At 44.5% G+C, this 24697-nt stretch overlaps 1 protein-coding gene across 5 annotated transcripts in view; it reads left to right on the top strand.

The window, feature by feature from the left end:
* Nucleotides 1-24697, top strand: part of LOC119465875 (zinc finger protein ZFAT) — a 75590-nt gene that overhangs the window by 10641 nt on the left and 40252 nt on the right. For 4 of the 5 annotated variants that reach the window (XM_037726355.2, XM_037726362.2, XM_049669586.1 and 1 more), the window contains exons 5-9: nucleotides 3471-3639; nucleotides 7573-7738; nucleotides 8818-9091; nucleotides 17215-17462; nucleotides 22850-23050. In XM_037726355.2, coding sequence (XP_037582283.1) covers nucleotides 3471-3639; nucleotides 7573-7738; nucleotides 8818-9091; nucleotides 17215-17462; nucleotides 22850-23050 — 1058 coding nt within the window. The remainder of the gene's footprint in view (nucleotides 1-3470; nucleotides 3640-7572; nucleotides 7739-8817; nucleotides 9092-17214; nucleotides 17463-22849; nucleotides 23051-24697) is intronic. The other variant, XM_049669588.1, reaches the window with a different exon arrangement.

Genomic DNA, 24697 nt, shown 5'->3' with positions numbered 1-24697 from the left:
TTCGCTGCCAGCCGACGTGGTGGTGGGCAGCAGGTCGTCGCAACAAGGTGGCCTTCAATGTGTTTGCACCAGTAAACCACTTTGGTGATTGGGCGTGAGATCCCGGGTTAGGCTGGTGGCCGGAAGCCGAGATTGAGTTGGCAGGTGACATGCCGGCAACTACCGTGAACGCTTTCACGAAGTTTGTTTTTGCGCTTACTAGACGGAATGGCGAAAGCTCGCGTGTAGGCAGAATGCTCCGAACTGAATTCGTGCGTCACAGCCTAAGGGAAAGACTGCGCTGCAGTTGTGCCGCTAAGCAGCGCCCCCTACGGCGAGTTTGTTGGTTTCGAGTAGGGGGAAAGGTAGCCGTATGCTGCTGAAAGCTCAAGAGCGCAATGGAGCTGCCGCTTTCGCTTTTGCTGCGGTTTGGATTTCGGCGAATTTCAGGCGTGCAAGAATTCTTTAGGCCAAGCACTCTTCGAAAAGGCAGGAAGCTCAACGCCCAGTACTTTTACGACGTGCAGATCGCAGGGACTATTTCAGCGCGCTGCCACTCTTAAGTTTAGTGGATGTCATATGACATTGAAATACAGGAAAGTTCTACGAGGCATGTTCGCATGATTAGCGACAATGAATGGATGAAGAGAACCCAAAATGATCTGCAATAAACGACGAAACGGAATCATTAAAGGTCCATGGTCCTCCGACAACTGCTGGCCGCCGCGTGGCCATTGGCGACCCAAATTCGCGCGTTCGGGCTGCCGTGCGCTTATGCCATTTCTGCAGCACAGTCAATCGCGCAAGCACTTTTGCAGCATGCACGGCAGTTACGCTTAATTTTCAACATTAGTCTCCACAAAATTATTCAAATTGTGTATGTGCGCGGTGGCAGTTCACAAATTCACATGCTGACAGCCGTGGTTTTGCAATGTGCCCCGTGTTGGCTGCGCACTCCGAAACTACTTTGGGTTGGTATTTGCTGACCTTGACGGAGCACTTCGTAACCTTGCCTGGTTAACCTCATTAATTTGTTCGAGGAGCTCGGCAGGTGAACAAGCCACATTGCTTACCCTACGTGTATAGGTTGTAAGTACCCTACATGTATATGTAGCAGACAGCGTTTCTCTTGCGTACTTCACACGTCGAATAGCACATATCCAACACTCCTGTCGCTCTGCTTCATACGGCTTTCTGGGGAACCGATAGAACCACACATCAAGATTACGACCCTCATGTTCATAACAATTTACAACCACCCGCTGGGGTAGCTCAGTCAGCTAAGGCGTTGCGCTGCTGAGCTCGAGATCGCGGGATCGAATCCCGGCCGCGGCGGCCGCATTTCGATGGAGGCGAAATGCAAAAACGCCCGTGTGCTTGCGTTGTAGTGCACGTTAAAGAACCCCAGGTGGTCAAAATTAATCCGGAGCCCTCCACTACGGCGTGCCTCATAATCAGAACTGGTTTTGGCACGTAAAACCCCAGAAAGAAGAAGAAGAAGAACAATTTACAACCGACAATAACGGCGGCTACCACGCGTCGGGACCGCACACTGCTCAGCGTAATCGTCAGGTGCCCCTGCTTTTGACGCGGTTTGTCAAAACAAAGCGCTCGCTTTCCATGTCTGACGATGCAGGCGGTAACGCACAAGGTTGTGCGTACGTTTCCAGCACTTTTCGAGTCTGAAAACTACTCGCAGAATTCAATACAAAGCACAAAGCGAGCGAGACCTCTATAACTCAAGGAATGCCGTCCATCTTAACCTACCCAGCCAACTTCGTTGCACGCCACCAGGATGCGCCACAGTACTTTCAAAGCTCCAGTGCGTCAGCTCCAATGTGACAGTGTTGCACAATCAAAGGTCGTGCGATGCACATCGAGCTACTCGACAAGCGAGAGGGGCGGTGCACCGACCGGTGGTATATCAGTGAAGCACAGCACAGGGCAAAATTAAATAAATTTTTCATACTGCTGGCGTTCTAAAAAGCATTGAAAACATTTTTATCATTTTGGACTGCCCACGCGATTACACGGACGTTTTTGCAAGAAATTAGAAAAATCTGTGGGTGACTGTTTTCATCAAGTTTGACACTCAATATGCTAATTTCACATTCAGAAGCAGAAGCCCCGACGCAAAGACGAACATACCATGTGAAGGAGGTGATTATGTGGCGCGCTAGCCTAGAAGCCTGGCTGAGCTGCTGGCAGCTGCGCTACTGACCTTTCTCGGCTGACATTTCCCTGCAATAAGCTACGTCAATTGGAGGTTTGAAGAGGGTGGGTGGGAGAGGTCTGTCTAGACTCCCGCCTATATGTGAATGCGAAATTAACCCACAGAGTGTCAAATTTGATGATGAACATGTCGGAAGCGATCTTGAAAAATGAAACAAAATGAAGTTGACCTCGAATTGATCACTCAAGTTTTTAATATAAACATATATACTAAATCATGAAATAATAATTAAAAAAAACATTTTTATTAGCCTGCGCTACTCGTTCGCAAAAGTTGTGTATGCCAAAGCAGACAAACTACCTATGCAACAACTATTTCCGTCGATAACATTAGTTTTATCAAAATTACTGCTATTTAGAGGACTATTGCATTGTGACAACGGAAAAATAAAATAAAAAATCGCCAATTCTATTTAGGTAGGTAAAGCAGTGTGCACCTGTTACATTAGGCTCTGCTGTATTATCAACATCCCTTTTTCTTAAGAGTGCTCCGTCTTAAAGGATACATTTATAGCAGCAAGATCACACTAAAGAATATCAAAATGCCTCCAAAGTCTGCATGTAGCACATCCACGTGCTTCTGGTCTTTTTCTACGCCACTGAAGTGGCTTTTTAAGCGCATCTTGGGACACCACCGCTTTGTTGCAGTCCATAGTAAGGACTGCGGTGAAGGGAGGGTGGAAGGGGGCCCATTGTTAGTGTTTAGAGTGAGTTTATGAACCAGCGACCACTTACAGCCTTCACATGGCTTGCCCACTGTAAAAACTCCATATAATATAGTTTGCAATCATTTTTATAAACCTGCTCCGAAAGTCCATTTTACTGCTCCGAAATGAATTTTTGGCTGCTCCAAAAGCTGCGCGGAATTGACATGGGCCAGTAGCATCACTGCTGGAGCGATAGCTTGGTTTTGGTTGAGGTGAACTGCAACTGTCTTATTAAGTGCTCAAGATGGAGCCAGGAAGGAGAGGCACCCTACCCATCTTTCCCCCTTTGTGCATACCTATATTTCTGCCAAATGCTTCCTGATCAATGTGAATTTATGCAATCATGTTGAATTGCTGTTCTTCTTTTCTTCTTTTATGCGCAAGTGTAATGTCCATTGTATGCAGGCCATGTAGTTGTGTCTGAAAGAGCTCACGCCATCTATGTCACCTTGCTTCTTTTCTTTGCTTGTCAGTGTCTCAAGCTGCATGCGCTATACTCCATAATCGAAACTAAAAAATTTTATTCCTCCTCCTGCTGCCTGATGCATACAGTTGTAACAGCTCCGGGCGAAGAAAGACGGACACTGCGCGTGCTTCCTGTGGATGTTGAGGAGCCTCCCACACAGCCCACAACACTGCACTTAGTAGTGGAAGCTACCAGCCCACCTGTGCCTCCAAAGCGCCGCAGAGGCCGTCCACGCAAAGTGGATCAGGTCCAGAGGTATTGCTCGCTTACATTTTATGCACTGCAGTTACAAGGTCACCTTAATTTGTCTGCTTCTTTTGCACCAGATATGGACACTGCTGTATGGAGTGCCTAATGTCTACATTGTGCAATTGCACTGAATCACATGATGTGGTACACCCATATCAGTGTACTATTGCATTCAATATGAGCTGCAGTGAGCGAGCTGTACCCAGAGTGGCGCTCTTGAGAAAAACGTGGAGAGGATTTCTCTATTCCCGTAATATGCGTATCCCCTGCTTGCCGTCGTCTGCTTTCTTTGCGGAGCGATAATACACTGGCTCGCCGAGCACTTGTCACTCCATCATGAAAAAAAAAAAAAAAGATTAGTTGGGAAGCTAGGGTAGTGGTATAAGAACATCCGCTCTGCTTGGCTGGCCAGTGTATTATCGCTCCAGAATAAAAGCGGATGGAAAGCACAGAGGCATGCACATTGCTGGAATCGTGAAACCCTCTCCACTTTTTTCTGGGGAGCGTTGCTGTGGTCATGGTTCCCACAATGCTCATATTGAACACAATACCAGTACATCTGCAGTGACATAAGGGCCTTGTTGTTTGTTGCAGATGGTTAAAAGGACCTTGAAGTTATTTAATTCCATCATGTTGGAATGTGCTGAATCAGTAGGGGGACATATTTTGCCTGATTGACATGGAATTCTTTAGTCGCAATAATGTGCAAAAGGTTCAATATTGAATGCAATGTGAGGGGGGGGGGGAAGGGGGCCCACATGCTGGCTTTGGCACAAAGTGTAGAGAAAAATTAGTGATCTGGTAATCTGAACATGCATTTTCTGTAATTTTAAGATTTACAGGCATTGGTTATAAAGATAGAGTGATGGGGTTGCATGGAGAAGGGTGATAATTAAGGATGGGTGAATATTTGAAATTTCGAATATGAATAGAATAGACTTCCTCATTTGGTTTGTGTTTGATTTAATAATTTACTTTTTGAAATGGTTGAATATTCATTTCTCATGGAATATGAGGGATAACAGCACTTAGTTATTTGTGTATGAAAAGAGGGAGACCGACACAAATAAGGGCTGTTTTGAATGATTCTCCTGGAGGAGAGTTGCATAGAGGCACCAGTTCCTAAGCAAACTCATGGGGCAGATAACTTGTGTTCAATAATTTCGAGTCATTCAAAAAGGATGCCTTGCTTTTAGGCAGCCTCTATACAAATTTGTTGTATCGATTTAGACAAAACACATTATTATTTGGCTAGTCTTACCATGGTTGATGACTGATTGACTTGTGCGAGGCGGAACGATAAGTTAGTCTCCACAGCCACAGTTTCTTTAAGCCGGTCAGCCATGGTGCCAATGGATCTCAGGAGCGGCAGATAGACGCGGCCACTCAGAATGAGCGCGCTAGCGTGTTCTTATTTTGCGCTACATGCACGTGAGCTGTCTTCTTCTTCATTGGCTCTGTGATAGTTGCGCCGCTACAGGGTCCCCTCATAGTGGATAGTATGATTGAAATACATACAAAAGACATGCGAATAGAGAGAAGAGATAGTAAAGCCTATACACATTAGCGGTAATTCAAAGTGTCTATTGATGCCTCTGTCACATGTTAGCTGTATAGAGTGCGTGACAGAAAGATGCGTCAGGATGTCAGCGGTGGAAGCACAAAGATGTGGCTTTGAGCTGTGTGCCTGCATGCAGACAGGGCCGCAGGAAGACCATCTGGACACTATGCGTGCTGTCTTCTGCGCTGAGGACGTTGTCGACGTCTGCGTGCCCAGTGTGGTGCAACTCGGCAAGCAGAGTTTTAGTGTATTGGCTGGTTCTTGGTGTGTCTCAAGGGAAGAGGCCTCAAGCTGAAGAAACCAGAGGGCAGAGCTGCTCCTGCTAAAATTCGGTAGACCAGGCATCCACAGGAGGTACGAGCACAGTGCATCGGAAGGCTCCCCTGCGGCTGCTTGTGGTGAAATCACGGAGCCTGGAACGCAGTTCCTCTGGCAGCTCCTGCTACGTGTGGTAGTATCGCAGCAGCGGGTCTTGCACTTTGTTGATATGGAAGTGGCTGTCCAGCTGGATGAACCAGATGTCCGACATATCGATGTAGAATTCCCGGACACATACAAATGCGGGACGTCGGCTAGAACGTGCAAGGCCATGTCAGTCTCGCTTTGGGAGAGTCGCTGCATTGATGCTGGCATGGCTGAGCTCGGTCGTCCGGTGCCACCAATTTGTGGCAGGTGGCGTGAAGAGGTAGCTGCTGCAGCCACGGTTTATTTAAGCTGGCAAGCCATGGAGCCTATGAATCTCGGGCGCTGCAGATAGACACGGCTGCTCAGGACAAGCACGTTAGCGTGTTGTTATCTCATGCTACATGCATGTGAGGTGTCTTCTTCACTGGCTCTGGAGGCTATAGTTGCACTGCTACAGATTCATGGGGTGCTATTATCCCGAGCTTGAACTAAAATGGCCCAGTTATATTTAAACACCCTAGTTGTCAACATGTTTTACGTCCTTGGAAATAGGAGGGTGAATCAGAGAGTCATTGCCCCTATTTTTATTAGCCAAAATAAGGTACATACAGGTAATTACAAATATACATCCTATTCTTCGTACCTTACAATATTTTACACATAGTCGCCACACTGGTTCAGACATTTGTCCCATCGCAGTACTAAATTTGAGATGCCCCTGTGGCATAATTCTTCCGGCTGACTGTGGAATCATCATGGGACTGCTGTCTTGGCTTCACGGCCTTTTGTGAACTCACAACACCACCACCTCACACTTCTCAAAGTGAGACACCTTTCCCCATATGTGGGCTGCATTTCCCTGTGGATTTCGATGGGCGTTTGTCCTCTGCTCCATAAAAAACTAATCACACTTCGTTGCTCGTACGCCGTGGACGGGTGAAGCACAACCGCCATCTTCAACAACTGACAGCAGCGCCGTGCCGCGGAGCTACCGGCAGATAAGGCCGGGCCAGTCCAAGAAAGGTCCACGGCTGCGAATGGATATGTTAACTTCGCATTTACAGCCGTATTTTGGCTAAAAAAAATAGGGGCAAAGACTTTCTGATTCGTAATAAATTTGCGTCTGCTTGCACTGTCCCTTGGATTATGTGCTGCCGTCTACCAAAAGCCCAACTAAGCACTGAGACAAAGCTAGCCTCATCCATGGCATTGCTAGAAAATGCAAACTACCGCTGACGAGCAGAGCTCGCCTTTGACTGTTTTTAACAGAAACATGTGGGTGAACCCAGCTCGTCCAAGGCATGGAAGGTGTCAATGGCCCAAAGCTGCAGTGAAGATTTGAACGATGCTGCCGTAGTGCAGGGTTCTGGATTAACTTTGGCCACCTGGGGTTCTATAACGTGCATCTAAATTTAAGTACACGAGCATTCTTGCATTTTGCTCCCATTGTAATGCAACTGCTGTAGCCCTTTGTATCCCTCTCAAACAATGTGTGGTGCTGTAGTATGACACTTCTCTCTTCAACAAACAACACGGTGTGCATTTGGTGACGTGCAGTAAAATTGTTTTTCATGTACAAGCTCCTGCGAACAGCATTACTTACATGTGTGAAATATTGTAGATAAGCACCTTTTACCAAACGGACTCCAAGGAAACCTTGTTTTCTTTGGTTATAAATGAGAAAATAATATTCAATTCAGTATTCGGAGGCTGTTATCTCTAATATTCGTATTCAATTTGATTTAGAATTTTCGCTATTCAAGCACCCCTAGCAATAATTTTTCTTGAAACCTGAACCAACTTTCTGGACTTGAATATTGAAGGAATGGCAGTTAGTGTAAGGACTGTTTGATGTTGTGCTTAATTTTCAAGGGTGGGCATGGTCATTCGTAGATAGAGTGTTGGCTTGGCTATTTTTCTAGTACTTAAGCCAATCGCAGGATCTCCTTGTAACTTATCTGGGCAATTTGCAGGCCAGCACCAGTTGTTGAAAAGGTAGAAGAAGAACCTGACACACTTATAAGAGGGCAAGATGGCCTCTTTCATTGCTCTCGTTGCAAGCGAGCCTTCTGCAAGGAGCGACACATTCTGGGCCACCGCTGTATGGCCAAGGGTGACTATGTTGACAGCTTTGATAAGGTGAGTGTCAACCAAAGCTGGATTTATTTTTTGTTGTAGGGGCTAAACCTACAATGCAATGAATACTATTTCATGTTTTTGGTGCTTATTTTTGGGCAAAATAAGCAGGTATTTCTTGAATATTTTTAGTTTTTATTCACCTGAAATTAGGGGTGTGCAAATATTCAAAATGTTCGAATATTATTGAATATTATATTTTTAATATTTGTAATTGATCTGAAAAATAGATATTCAAGAATCTTCGAGTATTCGGTTGGATACAAATATTCGAATCAAATTGAATATATTGCTGGCTGTGTAGGAGCAAGCACGGTTCTTAGCATTTGTTTCTTGGGACGATATTGTGTTGAATTTTGTGATTTCATGCTGCTAGCGAAATTTCACCTGTGAAGCACACTTAGCCACTAAACATCTAAACTGTGCGGGAAAGCCAGCCACTCAGTCGCGAGGGTGCACTTTTTGTGTGTGTGCGTGCGTCCACCCCCAATTCTGAGCTTATTGCTTGACAGCAAGTGTGATGAGTGGCGATTGGCACGGGGCCAAATGCCTCCGAGCTTACGGGCATTTGCTGTGGTATAATAAGACTGGGGAGGAGAGCTAGTGGGATTTACTAAATTTTTGAAGTTAACTTGAGCCAAATAAACAACGTTTTAGTATAATAGCTTACTAGTCTAATTATATAAGGTTATTTAATGTTGACAATGTAATTGCAATCTTCCAACGTAGCAAATTAACCCAACTTGCTCTTAAATGCATGTGCATATTATTCAATATTCGAAGCTAAGTATTCGTATTCGATTGGTACTTAAAAATTTTGATATTCGCGCACCCCTACTGAAATACAGGATCGCAAGCAACTATAATGATCAACTTAGGCATATTTATTTAACTTATAAGCCCAAGATGCACTCATATGAACAATGTTTACCAATACTTTTGCCCAAGACAGCTTCTACTCATCCATGCCACAGTTTCTTTGCTTTACTTGACAGTAACAACCCAGATTGGACAATTAATTTATTGTGAAATGGGCATCTGATTGGCGGGAGATAGCTGCCATTACTGTTTTGGTTCTGCAGAAAGACGAGGAGGGCAGTGTTGCGCCTGATGAAGATGCCAAAGATGGAGACCCAACAGAAGACTTTCGTTTGCACCGAACCAGTGAACGTGAGCCGTGGACTCGGGGCCGTGGCCGTCGAGGCGGACATAGAGGTGGTCGCCGAGGTGGCTTTTGCCGAGACGTCTCTGGCAGCCCACATCATGAGGCAGTTGCAGGGCCTGGTGAAGCCAACAAGGAGAATGTTGTGGGCCAGGAGCAAGCTACAGCTGAGAAATCTGCTGAAGAAGCCTCGGGTGAGGTCACACATCCAGCAAGCATACTGTTTGGTCATGCAACCTTGTCTGGAGACAGAGGCATTCTGGCATGGCGAGTTAGTTTCAATAAAAGCTGCTTGTTAAAAAAGGTTCGATGCGCCGCTAGCTACTGTAATACAGTTGAACACACTTATAACAATATTCAAGTGCCATGAAAATTTTATTGTTATAACCTATAATTGTTGTAACCGGGTTGCATGAAAAAAATAAAAATAAAGGCATGGCATAGCTGTTGTGAGAAAACTATAATGGCAGGGACGCCAGTGCCCCTTCCCACCACCTTCCTCCATTCAGCTGCTGGTTGTGTTGACTCGTTTAACTGTTCAACACACTCTGCTTCTCCAACACTCCTATTGCGTGTAACAAGCCGCGGCTGTCGGCGTTCAAGAATGGCACTGCTCTAACAACTGCAAAACAGGGTCAAGGGTGGCAAGTGACATGCAAGCTTCGCCAAGGCATCTCTTTGGTGGCCTCAAAAGGGGCCTTTTAAAAAATGCAAGAAGGTTGCCGCAGCAGCCTCTCACTTGAGAAGTCCAGAAGAAATGCTGGGGCGAGATCGTCGCAAGCTTCTCGCCACGTACCTCTCGCTGGCTTGCACGAGAAAACCCTATGTCTGTCAGCTTTGCTTGCTTTACACGAAGCTTTCCGACATTCTTTTCAAAGCGAGCCCAGTGACAGTTTTGGCTTTGCGCACTGTACCATGCAATTAATTAGGTGCTATACAGTAAAAGCTCGATGATACGATCACGGCTAATACGAATTTCCGGATGATACGAATTTTTCTGTGGTCCCGGCCGAGCCCCATTACTTTGCAACGTGCTAGAGAACGGTTGTTACGAATCGATTTTCAGCCTGTGTCGGTTGATACGAATAAACGCCGCCCCACCGACGGCCGCGAAAGAACAGCAGTCACGCGCTTTCTCTCCTTCTCTTTTGGTGCGGAGGCGCGGCGCCGGACAGCGCGGACTCCGTGACTGGGCGCGAAGAGTTTGAAGCGGTGGCGCTTCAAGAAATAAATGCTTTTTACGTACATGTGCCTGAGTGAGTTCACCTCTGACTCTTTAATTTAGCTACAGTCGAATCTCGTTAATTCGAACACGCTTATTTCGAACATACCGCGTACCGACAATGCTCTTAGCAGCGCGCCAAATAACGCGGCGGCGCCTCCGACCGGCATTGCTCCGACACCGCCATAGAGCAAAAGCTCAGGAGAGACCCCTCAATGCCGCGCGCGAAGGAACGGGAAAAAAAAAAAGAACCCGCGGCGGAAATTTCCCTCTCTCTCAAATTGCAAGATCGCCGTTTCTGCATCGCGCCGGAACAAGCGTGTACGTGCCGACTAAAGTGTTCTAGACAACCGTATTCTAGCACACACTAGTGCCGACGTCTCAGCCACGCGGATAAAATGGCAGTGAACCCTTCTCCTCTATTTTCTAGTCACATGTTGAACTTGCACGCTGCGGCAGCAGCGCAGAGGGAAGCAGCGGCGGAGGCACAGTCGGGCCAACGAAACTGCAACGCTCGCAAACGCTCGCTTCCCGATAACGGCAGAAAACGAAACTTCAGGGGGCGGCTAAAATAAGCTGGCGCCAGCACGGCGGCGGGCGCGCACGTAGATGTGCGCGCGGAGTCGAAGGTGAGAGAGCTACGAGGGAGTTGAGAGGGAGGGCGAGGGGAGCCACCGAAGCGGCGGAGTTGACGCGGCCAAATCCGCTTCCCTGCCGCCCTCCTCCCTCACCTTCGACGGTCTCCGCGCGCACCCGTGTGCCGGCGCCGCCCGCTCGCTCCCTGAAGCTTCGTTTTCTGTCGTTATCGGGAAGCGACCGTTAGCCGGCGTGGGCAGTTTCGTGGCCCGAGCTTGCTATGCGCTTGCGCGCCGCGATATTTCACGACTCGCATCGTTCGTGCATCGTGCTATGGTGCACGAATACTTCAAAAATACGTCCTTTTAATTCGAACAAATTTTCGGGCCCCTTCGAGTTCGAATTATCGAGAGTCGACAGTAGTTTTAATTGTGTTTCGATGATACGAATTTCGGCTAATACTAATATTTTTCGTGACTCCGTGAGATTCGTATCATCGAGCTTTTACTGTATTTAAAGGGGCTCTCCTTAGTTTGAACTCTGTTTTATTCGAATACATTTCCGGTCCCTTTGGAGTTCGAATTAACCAGATTCTATTGTATATGTGTTTGGAGGCTGTCCTCTGGTTGCTCATGCCGCAGAACAGACAATATAATTTTTGACATTCATGCTAAACAGCAGTCAAGTTTATTACATTTGTTCCACAACACTCCCAAAGTTGACCGTGCTTGCGATGAAAGCACAGCAAAAGAAGGCAATGGCAACCACTAAAAGCAAATACTATCTTAACATGTAGTGTCGTTGAGCAGAATTACGTGCAGGAAGAGACGAAGTGGACAGGACAGACGCTCACTTACAACTGAAATTTAATGAAAAGTTTCCAGGAAGTGGAGGGCTTCACATGCGCAGTCAGGAGGCAGATACAAAACTCAAACATAATGACATGCAAAAGTTGTAAAAATTTAACGCCCAAGGAGATAACTAATTTCTTTATCCGTCAGTGCAACTGACGGGACACTGACACACGAGGCAGATTGTGCGTATATCTGGCCAGCCTCAAAAATGTCGGTTCTTTGCAACGCCACCTCAACATGTTGACACCTGAAGGCCCCTTCAAGTTAAAGAACTTGGACCTACCTGCACACATCAAGATTGCAGTTGCACTGCACTATTCAAAGATGCAACGATTTTAAACAAGTCTAATGACAGACTGGTGAGGGGAATTTTTAAGGCTGGCCAGATGTACACGCACAATCTGCCTCGTGTGTCAGTGTCCCATCAGTTGCGCTGACGGATAAAGAAATTAGTCATCTCCTTGGGCGTTAGCATTTTTACAACTTTTGCATGTGATTATGTATGAGTTTTGTACAGTACAACCCCGCTGATACGTTTTTCACGGGACCATAAAAAAAACAAAAAAACGTAACGGCAAAAGTCGCAATTTCGCCCGAAAGTCGAAGCATCGATTGCAACAGCAAATTAGTAGACAGCGTAAGGATAGTAGTTTTATTGTCCCCATAAACTTGTAAACATTCATTAACTATATTAACAAGCATGGTGTCAGCGCCCACAGGCAAACATGAACACATCACACTCGATGAGCGCGGACACGCGCTGTCAAATGCTGGCGGGAGGAAGCGCCGCCACAGAAGCGAGCGAAGTGACCTTCATGCTGTTGTCTATTGCTTCAACGCAAACTGAGCGCCGAGAACACACAGCACGCACAAAACTACCAGCCGCCGACGTACCTGCACTGCCTAGACTCTGTCCCTACGCAGATCGCTTTCAAGATACGGCCCGCGCGACCGCGCGCCGCCGCACAGTACACAGTTGATGCCAGAGTACAGTACAACGCCGCCTGCTATCCCTCCCTCCTCGCTCCCTCGCCGGTGCCTCGAGCGCAACGGAAGAAGGCGCGCTTCCTCCCTGCTTTTCTTTCTTGCGCGCGCGAGATTTAGACACGGTCGTCGGCTCCCCTCGCACGTTTTCACTCGCACATACAGCATACGGCGCGCAGCGACTGCGTTATCGCCCTTGGACTTTATACAGAACATCTATGAGCCAAAACCAATTTTAGGGCCACAACGCGTCATAGACACCATATTTAGATAGCAAGTACGGATCTCAAGGGCCATACTTTTGCTGGCGGAAACCGAAAATACGTCATAGTTGTCGCCTCCGGCACTTTGGGCGGCCAATGCCATCGTCAAGCCACCAAACCAAGCGACATGAAAAGTAAAAATGGCTGCTCGGGGTGGCAGTTCGCAACGTACGATGCAGAAACGGTCCCACAGTTGCGACGCAACAGCGGGGTTACCAATGCATTGGGTTCTATGGGAGCTGTGCCGGGACCGACCGAAAACGACGTAACAGCGGGGTTCTACTGTAACACTATACGACGCTACGACGCCATCGTGACGCTCGCTCTTTGTTTCCGATGCCTCGCGCTTGTGCGAAACGACACGCGTCCACGCATCCACTACCTGGTGAGACATTCCAAGGATGAGTGCGTCGACGAAAACAGAAAACGGGTGCGTGTTACAATCGAGGGCGCGTTAGAATCGAGTAAATACGGTAAGCGTTTCTTTTTCGAATTTTCGTGCCGAACCTGCATATAACGAAATCCTTTTTATAACGAAGTTTTTCGAGAATTTGTCAATTTTGTTATATCCAGGTTTCACTGTACAGTTAAACCTGCTTATAACGAACCTCCATATAACGAATTCCTAGATATAACGAAGTTTTTCTATTCCCCGCTGATACTCCATAGAAGCACATGTATTTGAGACCTCTACGTAACGAAGTGGCAGCGGGAGACCCCCTCCAAATAACGAATTTTCCCCGCCGACAACCTAAAGATTTCGCCCCAAATTTTGTCATTTTTGCACGAGCAGCAACCGGAAGCACCTTCTCCGCCGCGACGGAATGCGAAGCGCCAGCGTTGCGGCGACTGCGACGCGGGCCTGCATCCCTTGACCCGGCGATCTTGCCGCCACGGGCGTGACCTTTCCCCCTCCCTTCATTCAAACCTGATCCCGCCGCTTGCTGCAGCTGGCCTAGCCCGCCAAGCTGGCACTCTCCTTTTCCAGTTGATGTTGCCGAAAAAAAAAGTTCTTTTTTCAACGTGCTGGCAGCCACTCTTTGGTTACTGCGCGAGTCTCTGCGCTTCACTTCACTAACCTGACACTAGGTGACACTATACGGCGCTACGACGCCATCGTGTCACTCGCTCTTTGTTTCCGACGCCTCGCGCTTGTGCGAAACGACACACGTCCATGCATCCAGTACCTGGTGTGACATTCCAAGGATGAGTGCTTCGACGAAGAAACAAAAGATATTGACTCTTGGAGGACAAAATGGCCATCTTGGACGCCGTTTCTGGAGGCCAAGAAAAGAACGATGTAGCTGCCAAATTTGGCATAGCAGCTAGTGATTTGTCCACAATCTTAAACGCGAAAGATGCGATTCGCAGCGCTGCGGAGCACGGCATGGACGGCATGAAGTTGAAGTCATCAACATACGCCGACGTCGACAAAGCTGTGTTCACATGGTTTATTAACATGCAGGCACGAAACGTACCCATCAGCGGCGCTGTTTTGCAGCAAAAAGCAAGGGATAATGCGTTCATCCTGGGCTGCAATGATTTAAAAGGGAGTAACGGGTGGCTCGAAGGTTTTAAACGCAGGTACGGGATTGTCGGCAAAGTGATCAGTTTCTTTTTCGAATTGTCGTGCCGAACCTGCATATAATGAAATCCTCTTTATAACGAAGTTTTTCGGGAATTTGTCAATTTCGTTATATCCAGGTTTAACTGTATTTATAATTCAATTTCAACGGTAAATACTGGCAATATTAAAACCGAGCACTGCAGGAGTGCCGGAAAGGCAGCCCCGCTATCATGTCAGACCGAAACGCCCTGTGACACCAACCATGACGAAGTTTGAAACAGAACATTTTGGTCAGTCGCGGCAGCTACTGATACGGCACACTTTGCCTGACAAGCATGTGCTGCTGAGTGTCGGGTCGGGATTTGCGGTGGCATGCTATCAAACTTTGCCCCACACTTCTTTACAAGGCGTTGCCGTCTGACACGCAGCAGGATGCAGACAGTCTCCATAATGCCTGGATTTGGCCTGAAATTTCGATGATGGATATCTCAAATAACGTGCAATTTTATGGAATTCTAAAAAAATGGGTATGCCATAAATTGTGATGCCCTACAAGTTTACCAATAAACAACTGCCCCAAAGTTAAAATTAGAATAGTTAAATAACAAATATTTGTTAATTAATCTTTTCAGATAACTTAATCAGCGACAAAGTATTTATGCCTTGCCATAGAGCTCATATGCGAAGACCACAGGTGTATCACAGTCATAGTCTTTGAATAAAAAATTTGTCTCATCTAAAGAAACCCTCTAGATGAAGGTGGAAGTACATATTGTTTACAGTCAAGTTGAGCATCTATGCGGTGTGTTTTTGTTTGTGACAATCAATGACTTAATTATGATAAATTATTCCACTTGTGAATTACAGATATAATTACCAAGGTGTCAATTAAGATGTTGTAGACAATTATAAGAAACATTGAACTGGGATTTTGCCAGCAAGGTGCTAATTGCATGGTTATTCTTTTTCGGTGGAAAAAAAAAAGCCTGCAGAATATGAAAATACCATGTGGCTGTGCACCCTCCCACGTCAGAAAGCAGCACCCTCAAACAGACTCACTCGAAGAAGAAATCGTTAGATTAATTACTGCTTTATCTGTCATACCAAAGACAGTGCTTCACAATGCCCTTTTGCAGTTTTTGTGAACACCTTTCAGTGAGCCTGTTTGATGAAGACCCTGCTTTCTTTTAGGGATGGATGCATAGTCACACTGTATTTTTTGCATTTTGCATTTCTTTTTCAGCGGGAAGGAGAAAAAGTAAGCATGCAATTAGCACCTTGCTGAAGATATCCCCAGTTCGATGTTTCTTATAATGGTCTACAACCCTTTAATTGACACCTTGACAATTAAGACTATAATTTACCCGCCGAGGTGGCTCAGTCAGCTAAGGCGTTGCCGCTGCTGAGCACGAGGTCGCGGGATCGAATCCCGGCCCTGGCGGCCGCATTTCGATGAAGGCGAAATGCAAAAACGCCCGTGTGCTTGCGTTGTAGTGCACGTTAAAGAACCCCAGGTGGTCACAATTAATCCGGAGCCCTCCACTACGGCGTGCCTCATAATCAGAACTGGTTTTGGCACCTAAAATCCCAGAAAGAAGAAGAATTAGGACTATAATTTATGAGTTAATAATCATATGTGATTGATTATTAACAAAGCATAAATTACTGGTGGATGCTCAACTTGACTGTTAACTTGTTTCTGTGTGCGTAATACTGATCCATCTTTTTGGAAAGCGCAGTGCATGATAGTTGAGACATCCTGTGTGTTTTTTTCTCATGTGGAACACTTAAAAAAAAACTCATCTCTATGCCCCTGCCATTTTTGCTGATAGGCTACATGGCTAGGCCGACATTAGCAGCAGGAAAAGTTTAAACGATGTTTTTAATAATTATGTACAATGTGCTAATTAGCTTTTTAACTACTAGCTTTAGGGCACATGTTGCAAATGCAAAATTATTGTTGTATTTATTATTGTCATATAGTGTGAAAGGAATGCACTTGTGCTCCCTGTTCTGTAACTAATGTTTTCATAGCAGCATACTTGTTAAGGTAAATCCATGTAATGTGTGATAGAACAGGGCCTCCTCTGGTGCTGTATTTGACAAGTGTATCCTGTGCAGACAGTGTGTAGGGTAGTCCAAATGTCTGAACAATGATGTAACTGCTGTTGCCGCTAGTGCCTCATTGTTGATAGTATAGAGGGCCAGCAATGGACCTGACAATCAGCACCATGCTATTCAACACATCTCCTATAAGCAGCATGCTGAACATGCAGTAGCCACTGAAGGTTTCAAGAAGCCCTTTTTGACAACCCTTGTAGTGATGCTGTAGCCATGTGTGACTGATGTTGCAAATACTCTGTGTGCTTGCTGTGCTAATGTGTTGCTATTGGATGTCTTTCAAAGGTATTTAGTGAATTCTTGGGCTGTTTTTTGCTGTGCCATTGGCAAACTTTGACAAGAAGCTTAAAGAAATAAAATAAAAAACGTTGAATCAAAGGCCTTACTGTCAAATGATTTATACAATACTTTATAAATTGCCAATTTCTGTGCTACCATGGCTGCAGTCATTAAAACATTAAGTAACTAATGGAGGGTATTAAAAGTTCTACAGGAAAACTTCTGTGCAGTGTATAACCTTCAAGGCAAAATTGCTCTTTGCTTTCTGGAGAAGTTGGCATATTGTCACCATTTCTGTGGCATCGTGTTTCATGGTAAAAAATTTGCTTGTGATGTTTTGAATGTCCTTTACTGTAGCTTTTTAATTTATTTTAAATAGCTGCTTTAGATCTCTGCTGCTTGTGAGTGGCTTTCACCACTGAGCCTGTGATGCAACTGGGTTTTTGTGCAGAAGAAGTGGAGGAGGTGCCTCCTCGAAAGCTGCACTGGCGTGAGGACCCCCGACATGTGCCAGTTTTCTCAAGGGATGAAGAGAGGGTGGCCTTTGAAGAGCACTTAAACCAGGTTGACCTTAGCTGCGTCGACCACTTGTATACACAGCACCAGGTGGCTCAAGAGATCACATGCCCACCAGGTACCCGTCCAGCTCCCAAGGAAGTCTGCGACCTTCACGTGTTCTCCTGCAACGTTTGCAAAAAGGTGGCATGTACCGTTCTTCCCTATCCTGTTTCAGTCACACTGCTGCCTGTTCCTTTGTGGACTCCACTTCAGCTCTTGATTAACAGTGTCTGAAACTCTCATTTTCCTTTTGGTGCCATAGCAGCCCAGGCTCAGAGTAATAGATTATTGTCCTGATATAATAGGCAGGATACCTTGGTAAAAGTTATCCCAGGAAGCTGATGGTGGATGCAAAATAATGGAGAGCATATTGGTGTCTGTTCAAATTTTTTGCATGAAACCAGATGCTTGTAGAAAGGAGGGCCAAGAAAATATTGGCTGAATATGGTAACTTTTGCTGAAAAAAAAAAGACTGAAAGCCTGAGCACACTTGTGAATAGGAATTGCTCACACTTGGCAGCACATACAGTCGAACCTCAGTGTAATTAACTTCAATGTTACGGAATCCACGACATGATGAATCTTTCTCATTCCTTTTAGTTCCATTGAACACCATTTTTTCCTTGTGATTTAGCTATGTAATTTTGTTGTGCAGTTTTGATATAATTTCATGTATGTACCTGGAGCCTTTGTCACAAGCAAAACAAGAAAAACACTGCCTGATATTGCAATCATCATTTGTATGCATCCTTACACATGCAAGTGTTGCCGATGAACTGCAAAGAACACCATCTGTCGAGCGGAGGACAAAATGTGCCACTTCTCAATCTGTCATGCTGGTATGAAAATCTGGGCACATCCCACTCGTGCATGTAGTTTTGACATCTGTGCCTAAACACACCAGGAGCCAGTCAGAACTAGAAAATGCCAACCAGGAGTGTACTTATATAAGTGCTTTCGTGATGATGAAGGGAATGATTTTCTTGGTGTTGTCACATGGTGTGGTTATTGCAAACAAATACCACAAACGATGTTATGGTGATCTTGGCCTCAAGACTCGCTACACATGTGAAAAAGCAAACAAATGGGCAGTGATGATGATACATGGCATCATGTGATGGTGGCAGCTAACAGTAAACAGAAAGCTTTTGATCTTGTAATTATCGGGGAGTTTTTTGTTGGATTGTGTTCATAAATGCTTAATGACAAGGTGCTATCCACCAAGGTTGTTCCGGGAACCTGTGAAGTAATTTTTACTCCTGAAACATTGAAACGTTGAATTTATCAAGTTTACAATTGCACAAAGTTTTTCACTGCAAGTAGGACTTCGTTATACCAAGGTTTGAATACATTTATAGTTATGTGCCACAGGTATGAAATAAATATCATAAGAAGCCAACAAACATAGACGCCAAGGAGAATATAGGGGAAATGACTTGTACTTACTAATTGAATTAAAGAAATGATACATTAATGGAAATGAAAGTGGATGAAAAAACAACTTGTCGCAGATGGGGAACGATCCCATGTCTTCGCATTACGCGTGCGATGCTCTTACCAGTTGAGCTATCGCGGCGCCGTTTTTCCATCTACTTTCTGAGGTAGTAGTATTTATGTTTTACTACCATAACTAACCCTGGGAGTGTTAGCCACTCACAAACCTTGGCGGCGGATGTGGAACATCCTTTCTGTCGCAGGCGTCGCGAGTGCGTGATCTTTTTGCAAGGCAACGGGTCTTACGCCAACGCACGGCGGAAAGCAAACGCGATTGTCGCACGAAAGGCCGGGGGGGGGGGGGGGGGGAGACGCTCCCACACATGCTACCTGAAGGCATCAGTGTTGCCGTATTCGAGACCCTCGTTATGTAATGAACGAGAAGAAAGTGAACCGAGGGGCCTGATTTTATTAATTAGGTATGAAATAAAGTTATAGAGATCACTGAAGTAACTTTTGCGGATAAATTGATTCATGATAGTACTGAAAGTCAGTAATAATGTGTCAGCTTTGATCTTGAGTTTTCTGTACTACGCCTTGAGCACTTTGACTTGTTGACATAGCAGTGTGTGTGCCCTGCTGTGAATCTACACGTGAGAAGGTAATGACAAAGCTGCACTGTCTTCTTATCTGTGCTGTTGTTTTGACAATGTCACCATAAAGCAACAGTGCAGCTTTCAGTGGGCACCAGATTGCATGCTGGAAATTTTATGAATTAAGAATTGAGCAAACTTCTTGTCTGGAAGGCACATGGCAAAGAGCAGCTGGGGCTTCAGAATGTTTGTGCTAATATGTCAACCTGAGCTTGTCACACTGCCGAGTGTTTCTACAGTGTAGCTCTCAATTGGTTTCATTGTATTACAGTAAAACCTCATTATAACTAAGTTGAAGGGGGAGCCAGAATTACTTTGTTATATACATGACTTCGTTAAATACATTACTTCGTTATATACATTATTGCATGTACTGCTCTATGAATCTCTATGGGGATTTCAAGGGGAATTGCACTTACTTTGTTATATCCATTATTTCACTATATCCCGTTTCATTATACATAACAAGGTTTGGCTGTAGTTAGGCTCAGAAAAGTTTGATTATGCAATTTCGCAATTAACTAGATATTGAAAACTGTTAGAAATCTGTCAGCCCAAGTTCTTCATAAACTCTCATGTTTTCTTGAGGTTAGATCAGAGCTTCAGTGAAACTTGCTGACAAGTACTTTTATCACTGTGAAAGTGCCAGAGGAGCACACAATTACTGTGGCTTTTATGGCAACACAACACTGTCATATAGCTGTGATTGTGTTATGATTGCTGCTGGGATGCCTTGTTTGCTTTGTACTGGACCACAATGCTTACTTCAGAATAGGCTGCAGCATTTGCTTTTTCACATCGTATCCATTATGAAGAATTTGTGAAGAAAAACAAGAAATAAAACAAACTACTTGAACTACAGATTTTGCATTGATCATACCTTTATGTGTTAATTAACAAATGGTAGGAAAGCTATAGAAGATTTAGTTATCAATTTAGAACAAAAATGTATGGTTCAGGACTGTCTGCAGCACCTCTGAAGGTAGGAGTATATAGGGTGTTTTTTCTTTTTTTTTAGACTATATACACAATTTTTACAAATCGCCTGTGGCAGATAGCACAATTTTAATCCTTGAACTGGATTACTCGAAAAGGTGGACATACTTTCATGAGGAATCAGAATGCTTAATATAATAATTTCAAAAATAATTAATTAAGTTTTTTACTAATTACTTTACGGGACATATTGCAATTTACGAATTGTAACTGATGAGTTCGCTAGGCATATCTACTTGGAATGAATTCTCTGGATGATACCAATTTAGAAATATGCAGTGTCAAACTTGCAGTAAATGTTCATTGTTGTTCCACTTACTTTTTAAAGATGATGTCATTTTATACATTCATGTACAAAAGTATCTGCAACGCCAATGTATATATCTCGAAACTGGCATCATCCTCAAAATTCATTCCAACTGGATACGTTTTGGAAATTAACTGGCTACAATTCGTAGATTGCAAGTAATTAGTTAAAAGTTTTATGGGGCACAGATCGCCTCACGTCTTCCACTTTAGCAGAAGTGCGTACTGTATTTATTTGAATATAAATCGAGGTTATATTTCCCGGAATCCTTAGCTGCGAAGTCACCCCCCCCCCCCTCCCTTGCTACCTTAGATGCAAGGCTGATTGATTCGGGTACTATTTCAATATGGCAGCAGCAGCGCCACATTTCCGGCGATCCAGATTTTAGACAGCAGCACAGATTCTAACAACATAAGCCATTAGGCAGTGCCATATTTTTTCGCGCATAACCAACACCTTGAATTTGAAAAATTTAACAGTAAAGGCAGGGTGGGGTTATATGTCAATTCCACCTTGAGGTGTGACTTCACAGCAGCGTGAATTTCACATTAAAGTGTGGCTTCACGGCAGTGTAGCAAACGCTGCCGTAAAGTCAAACCTTAAAGTGAAATTTTCGCTGCTGTGAAGTTGCACCTCAAGGCGAAATTTGCGTGTAACTTGCACCAATTATTCTAATTATTTCGGGGGCTTCCGATTATTCAGTATTTTGGGCGATCTCTGCTGAGTCTGAATAATCCATTGGCTACTCTATATCGCCTTATGCACCCTTGCCTTATAAATGTGACTGCATTATACAGCAGAACCCCGCTGATACGTTTTTCACGGGACCGTAAAAAAATGCGTAAGAGCCGGGAAACGCAAGAGCTGGGAAACAGGAAAAATTGTGAAATGGGAGTAGTGTTGAACTGCACACAATATTATTTGAATTCTTACGTGTGAAAAAAACAAAACAAAAAAACAATCTTCTAGGATGTACCATTGTGTCTCACACCTTTGAGTGGTGGTGGAGTTCAAGTATAATTTCGATCAGTGTGCAGCATTGAATGTGTTCAGGGGCTCGCAGGCTATTGCAGTAAGGAAATGGTAGAAGATGCATGGATCAGATGTGATGTAGACCTACTGTCCCGAGTGCCCTGTGTCACCTTCTTTTGCTAGGTGACTATGGCCATTGCAATGCAGTGAAAAACTGGCTTTTCCAGCAGGTGGAGGCACTGAAAAACAGCTGATTCACATATTTGGGTTGAATGACTGCTTGCAGCTTTGTCTGACCTTGACATCTAGCCATAAAGCTAGAAACTTTTTCGCAAATGTCGGAAGGTCCTCAGACTGCCATTTGAGAACCAGTAATTTTGGTGATAGTGTTGCTACAAGTATGGAGAGTTCAGCAACAGATAGTTGTACTGTATAGTAAGGTATCATTGTATTTTGGGCACTGCACTTAAGTTACTTGAATTGCTTATGTCACACTCCTGTTTTGCGGTTACCGTATTTACTCGATTCTAACATGCACCCAATCTTTGCAGCCAGAAATGAAAAGAGCAATGCCCTTGATTGTTCACTTACGAGTTTTTCATAGCAAGAGAGAGAAATGTGGCTATTTCTCGCTAAGAAAATTTATTGCATCGTTACTCATCGTCACTGTTGGAGGCCTCCTTATCGCTATTAACCACCGAGATCCTTTAATCTTCAGTGACATCTACGACATTACAGAGAGTACCGCATTTCTTAACACCTTGGAGACGATGGCAGCCTAACCATAGTGTCTAGAATATACTTACAGCCTAATGAACTTAAGAAGCAGGCACAAACCTATGCAGCTCATACAGCTGCAAGGGTGTATGGATTGGATTACAGAACTTTTTTAATGCCAATGGTGACAGCTTTTGTCACTATTGGAGATTTATTTTCGTACTTGAATCTAATGTGCATGTCATATTTTAGTAAACTTTTTGAAAAAAGATTGCCCTTTAGAATCGAGCAGATACCATATGTGGGCTGCTTAATTGCTGACTTTGTTGTACTCATTCATAGTTACAGCATAATAAAAATTGTGCTTTGTATTTTGCTTCAATTTCCTATATCCAAATGCTTATTTCAGCAATTCACAATTCCCCCCCCCCCCCCCTTTTCCTTTTTAGGTATTCAAAACACAGTCACATATGAGGCTACACTGCCTGATCCACACAGAGCTCAAGCCATTCACCTGTCATCAGTGTGATTTCAACACCAATGCCAAAGGGAATTTGTACACACACATGCGTAAACACACTGGAAATTACTTCAAATGTACCCAGTGTGATTTTCGGAGCTGCAACAGAAGTCACATGGCTGAACACGAAGTAAGTTTTTGCTTATTCGTTTGCATTGTATATAGAGGAAATCCTGAAACATTGTTGAAACATAGTACACACACTTTACAATGAGGTTCTGCCTACGATTTATCACGTTTGGACCTCCTCCTGTGTGTATGTTGGTAGTGGATGTTACTCTTCTGTGTTTTGGAAAAAAATAATGGTTGATAGCCCAGAATAAGCCTTAGTAGCCGTCGTGCTTCCTCTAAGACACATATATATTTTTTTTCAACTCTGCTGTAAATTACATAGCCTTTACAGTTTCAAATACAAAACATCCCCAGAAGGCTGGGATATCCTAGAGTAGAAAGTAACAACAGGTGTTGCTGTAGTTTCCAAGATTTTATTACTGGTGCCAGCTTTTCAAGCTTTGCTGCAAGATGATGTCGCATCGAGTACTGTTACTTAGTGAAATGGCTGGTACTTGGTAGTCGACAAATGACTTGGAATAAGTCTGCAACTGACTTAATTATCCTGGGCAATCGGTGTTTGTAGATTATGAAAGTCCACCACAGATCTTGGCCCAAGAACTAAAGCTTATTTCTTTCTGGTACCACTTCTACTGCAAATCTCACTTACTGCATTACCGAAAGATGCCATTGTAGGAATCTGTTTGGCTTTGATCTGGATTTTCTGGATTGAAGTAGGCATGAATGTGTTGGTCTGCTTATTTTACAGACTATGTTATCCACTGAGTAGTGTAATAGGGGATCATGCTGGGTTCCCACGGTGGGCGGAAGTTCCACCGCTCCATTTTACCGTCCACCGTTGCGGTTTATTGCCCACTGCTCCAGTTGACTGGTCGAAATTTTTTCTTTTTCTTCTCGCAATCCTCGTGTGTTTCCGTATCACATGGAGAAGTCTTAGAAAGAAAAGTGATGTGCAAGTTGAAAATGTCATTTTTCTGGTGCCCCGTCAACAAACATTGAATAGAAAATCGGGTGTCGGGAAGTGCGATTGCTCCGAGGAGCACGCAACTAGCACGACTTTCTGTTCATGCAAATCCACCATTTTGGAACCATCATCAAGAGGGGAAAAGCTTCAGCTATCCACAGTGCCTTATTTTGTTGTGTGGAATTAACAGCACAAGAAGTGAACAAAACACGAAAGAAAACTAGCATCGCGATTCATTTCTGCTGCCACGTAGACACAGGAAGCGCTCCTATTGGCTGATGCAGAATTTAATTGCCAGCGCGTATTTCGCGGCATTTTGACAGCACTGCACTGTACATTTTTTTTGTCCTGCTGAAGTTTGGCGATTGCGGTCGGACATGTCACTGGCTTGCGTTGGTTTCGTTAATGCATCCAAAGTGCGAAATTGTTTAGCTTACAATTCAAAATAACGAAATGGTGGTGTCAAAAAAGAGAGAGAAAAGGGGGGCTTTGTTGCATGTGTAAGCCCCCCCTGGTCGCAAGACGTCCACCCCTAAAAAATTTCTCTGGAGAACCCTGGGATCACATTATAGTGGGAGAACAGTAAACCTTTCATTCTCTGCTGCATTTCAAAAACACCCACAAAGATTCATTGCAAATTTACCTTAACAGTAATGCTATATGGCTAAAGATTTTACTGCGATAGCAATTATAGGGACACTACAGGTGAATTTCTTGGCTTCATCATCACTGTGATGTTCC

The sequence above is a fragment of the Dermacentor silvarum genome, chromosome 1 (assembly GCF_013339745.2).
Source record: "Dermacentor silvarum isolate Dsil-2018 chromosome 1, BIME_Dsil_1.4, whole genome shotgun sequence".
NCBI classification, from domain to species: domain Eukaryota; kingdom Metazoa; phylum Arthropoda; class Arachnida; order Ixodida; family Ixodidae; genus Dermacentor; species Dermacentor silvarum.
The sequence above is the reverse complement of the archived record's forward strand: the minus strand, read 5'-3'. Positions and strand labels throughout refer to the sequence as shown.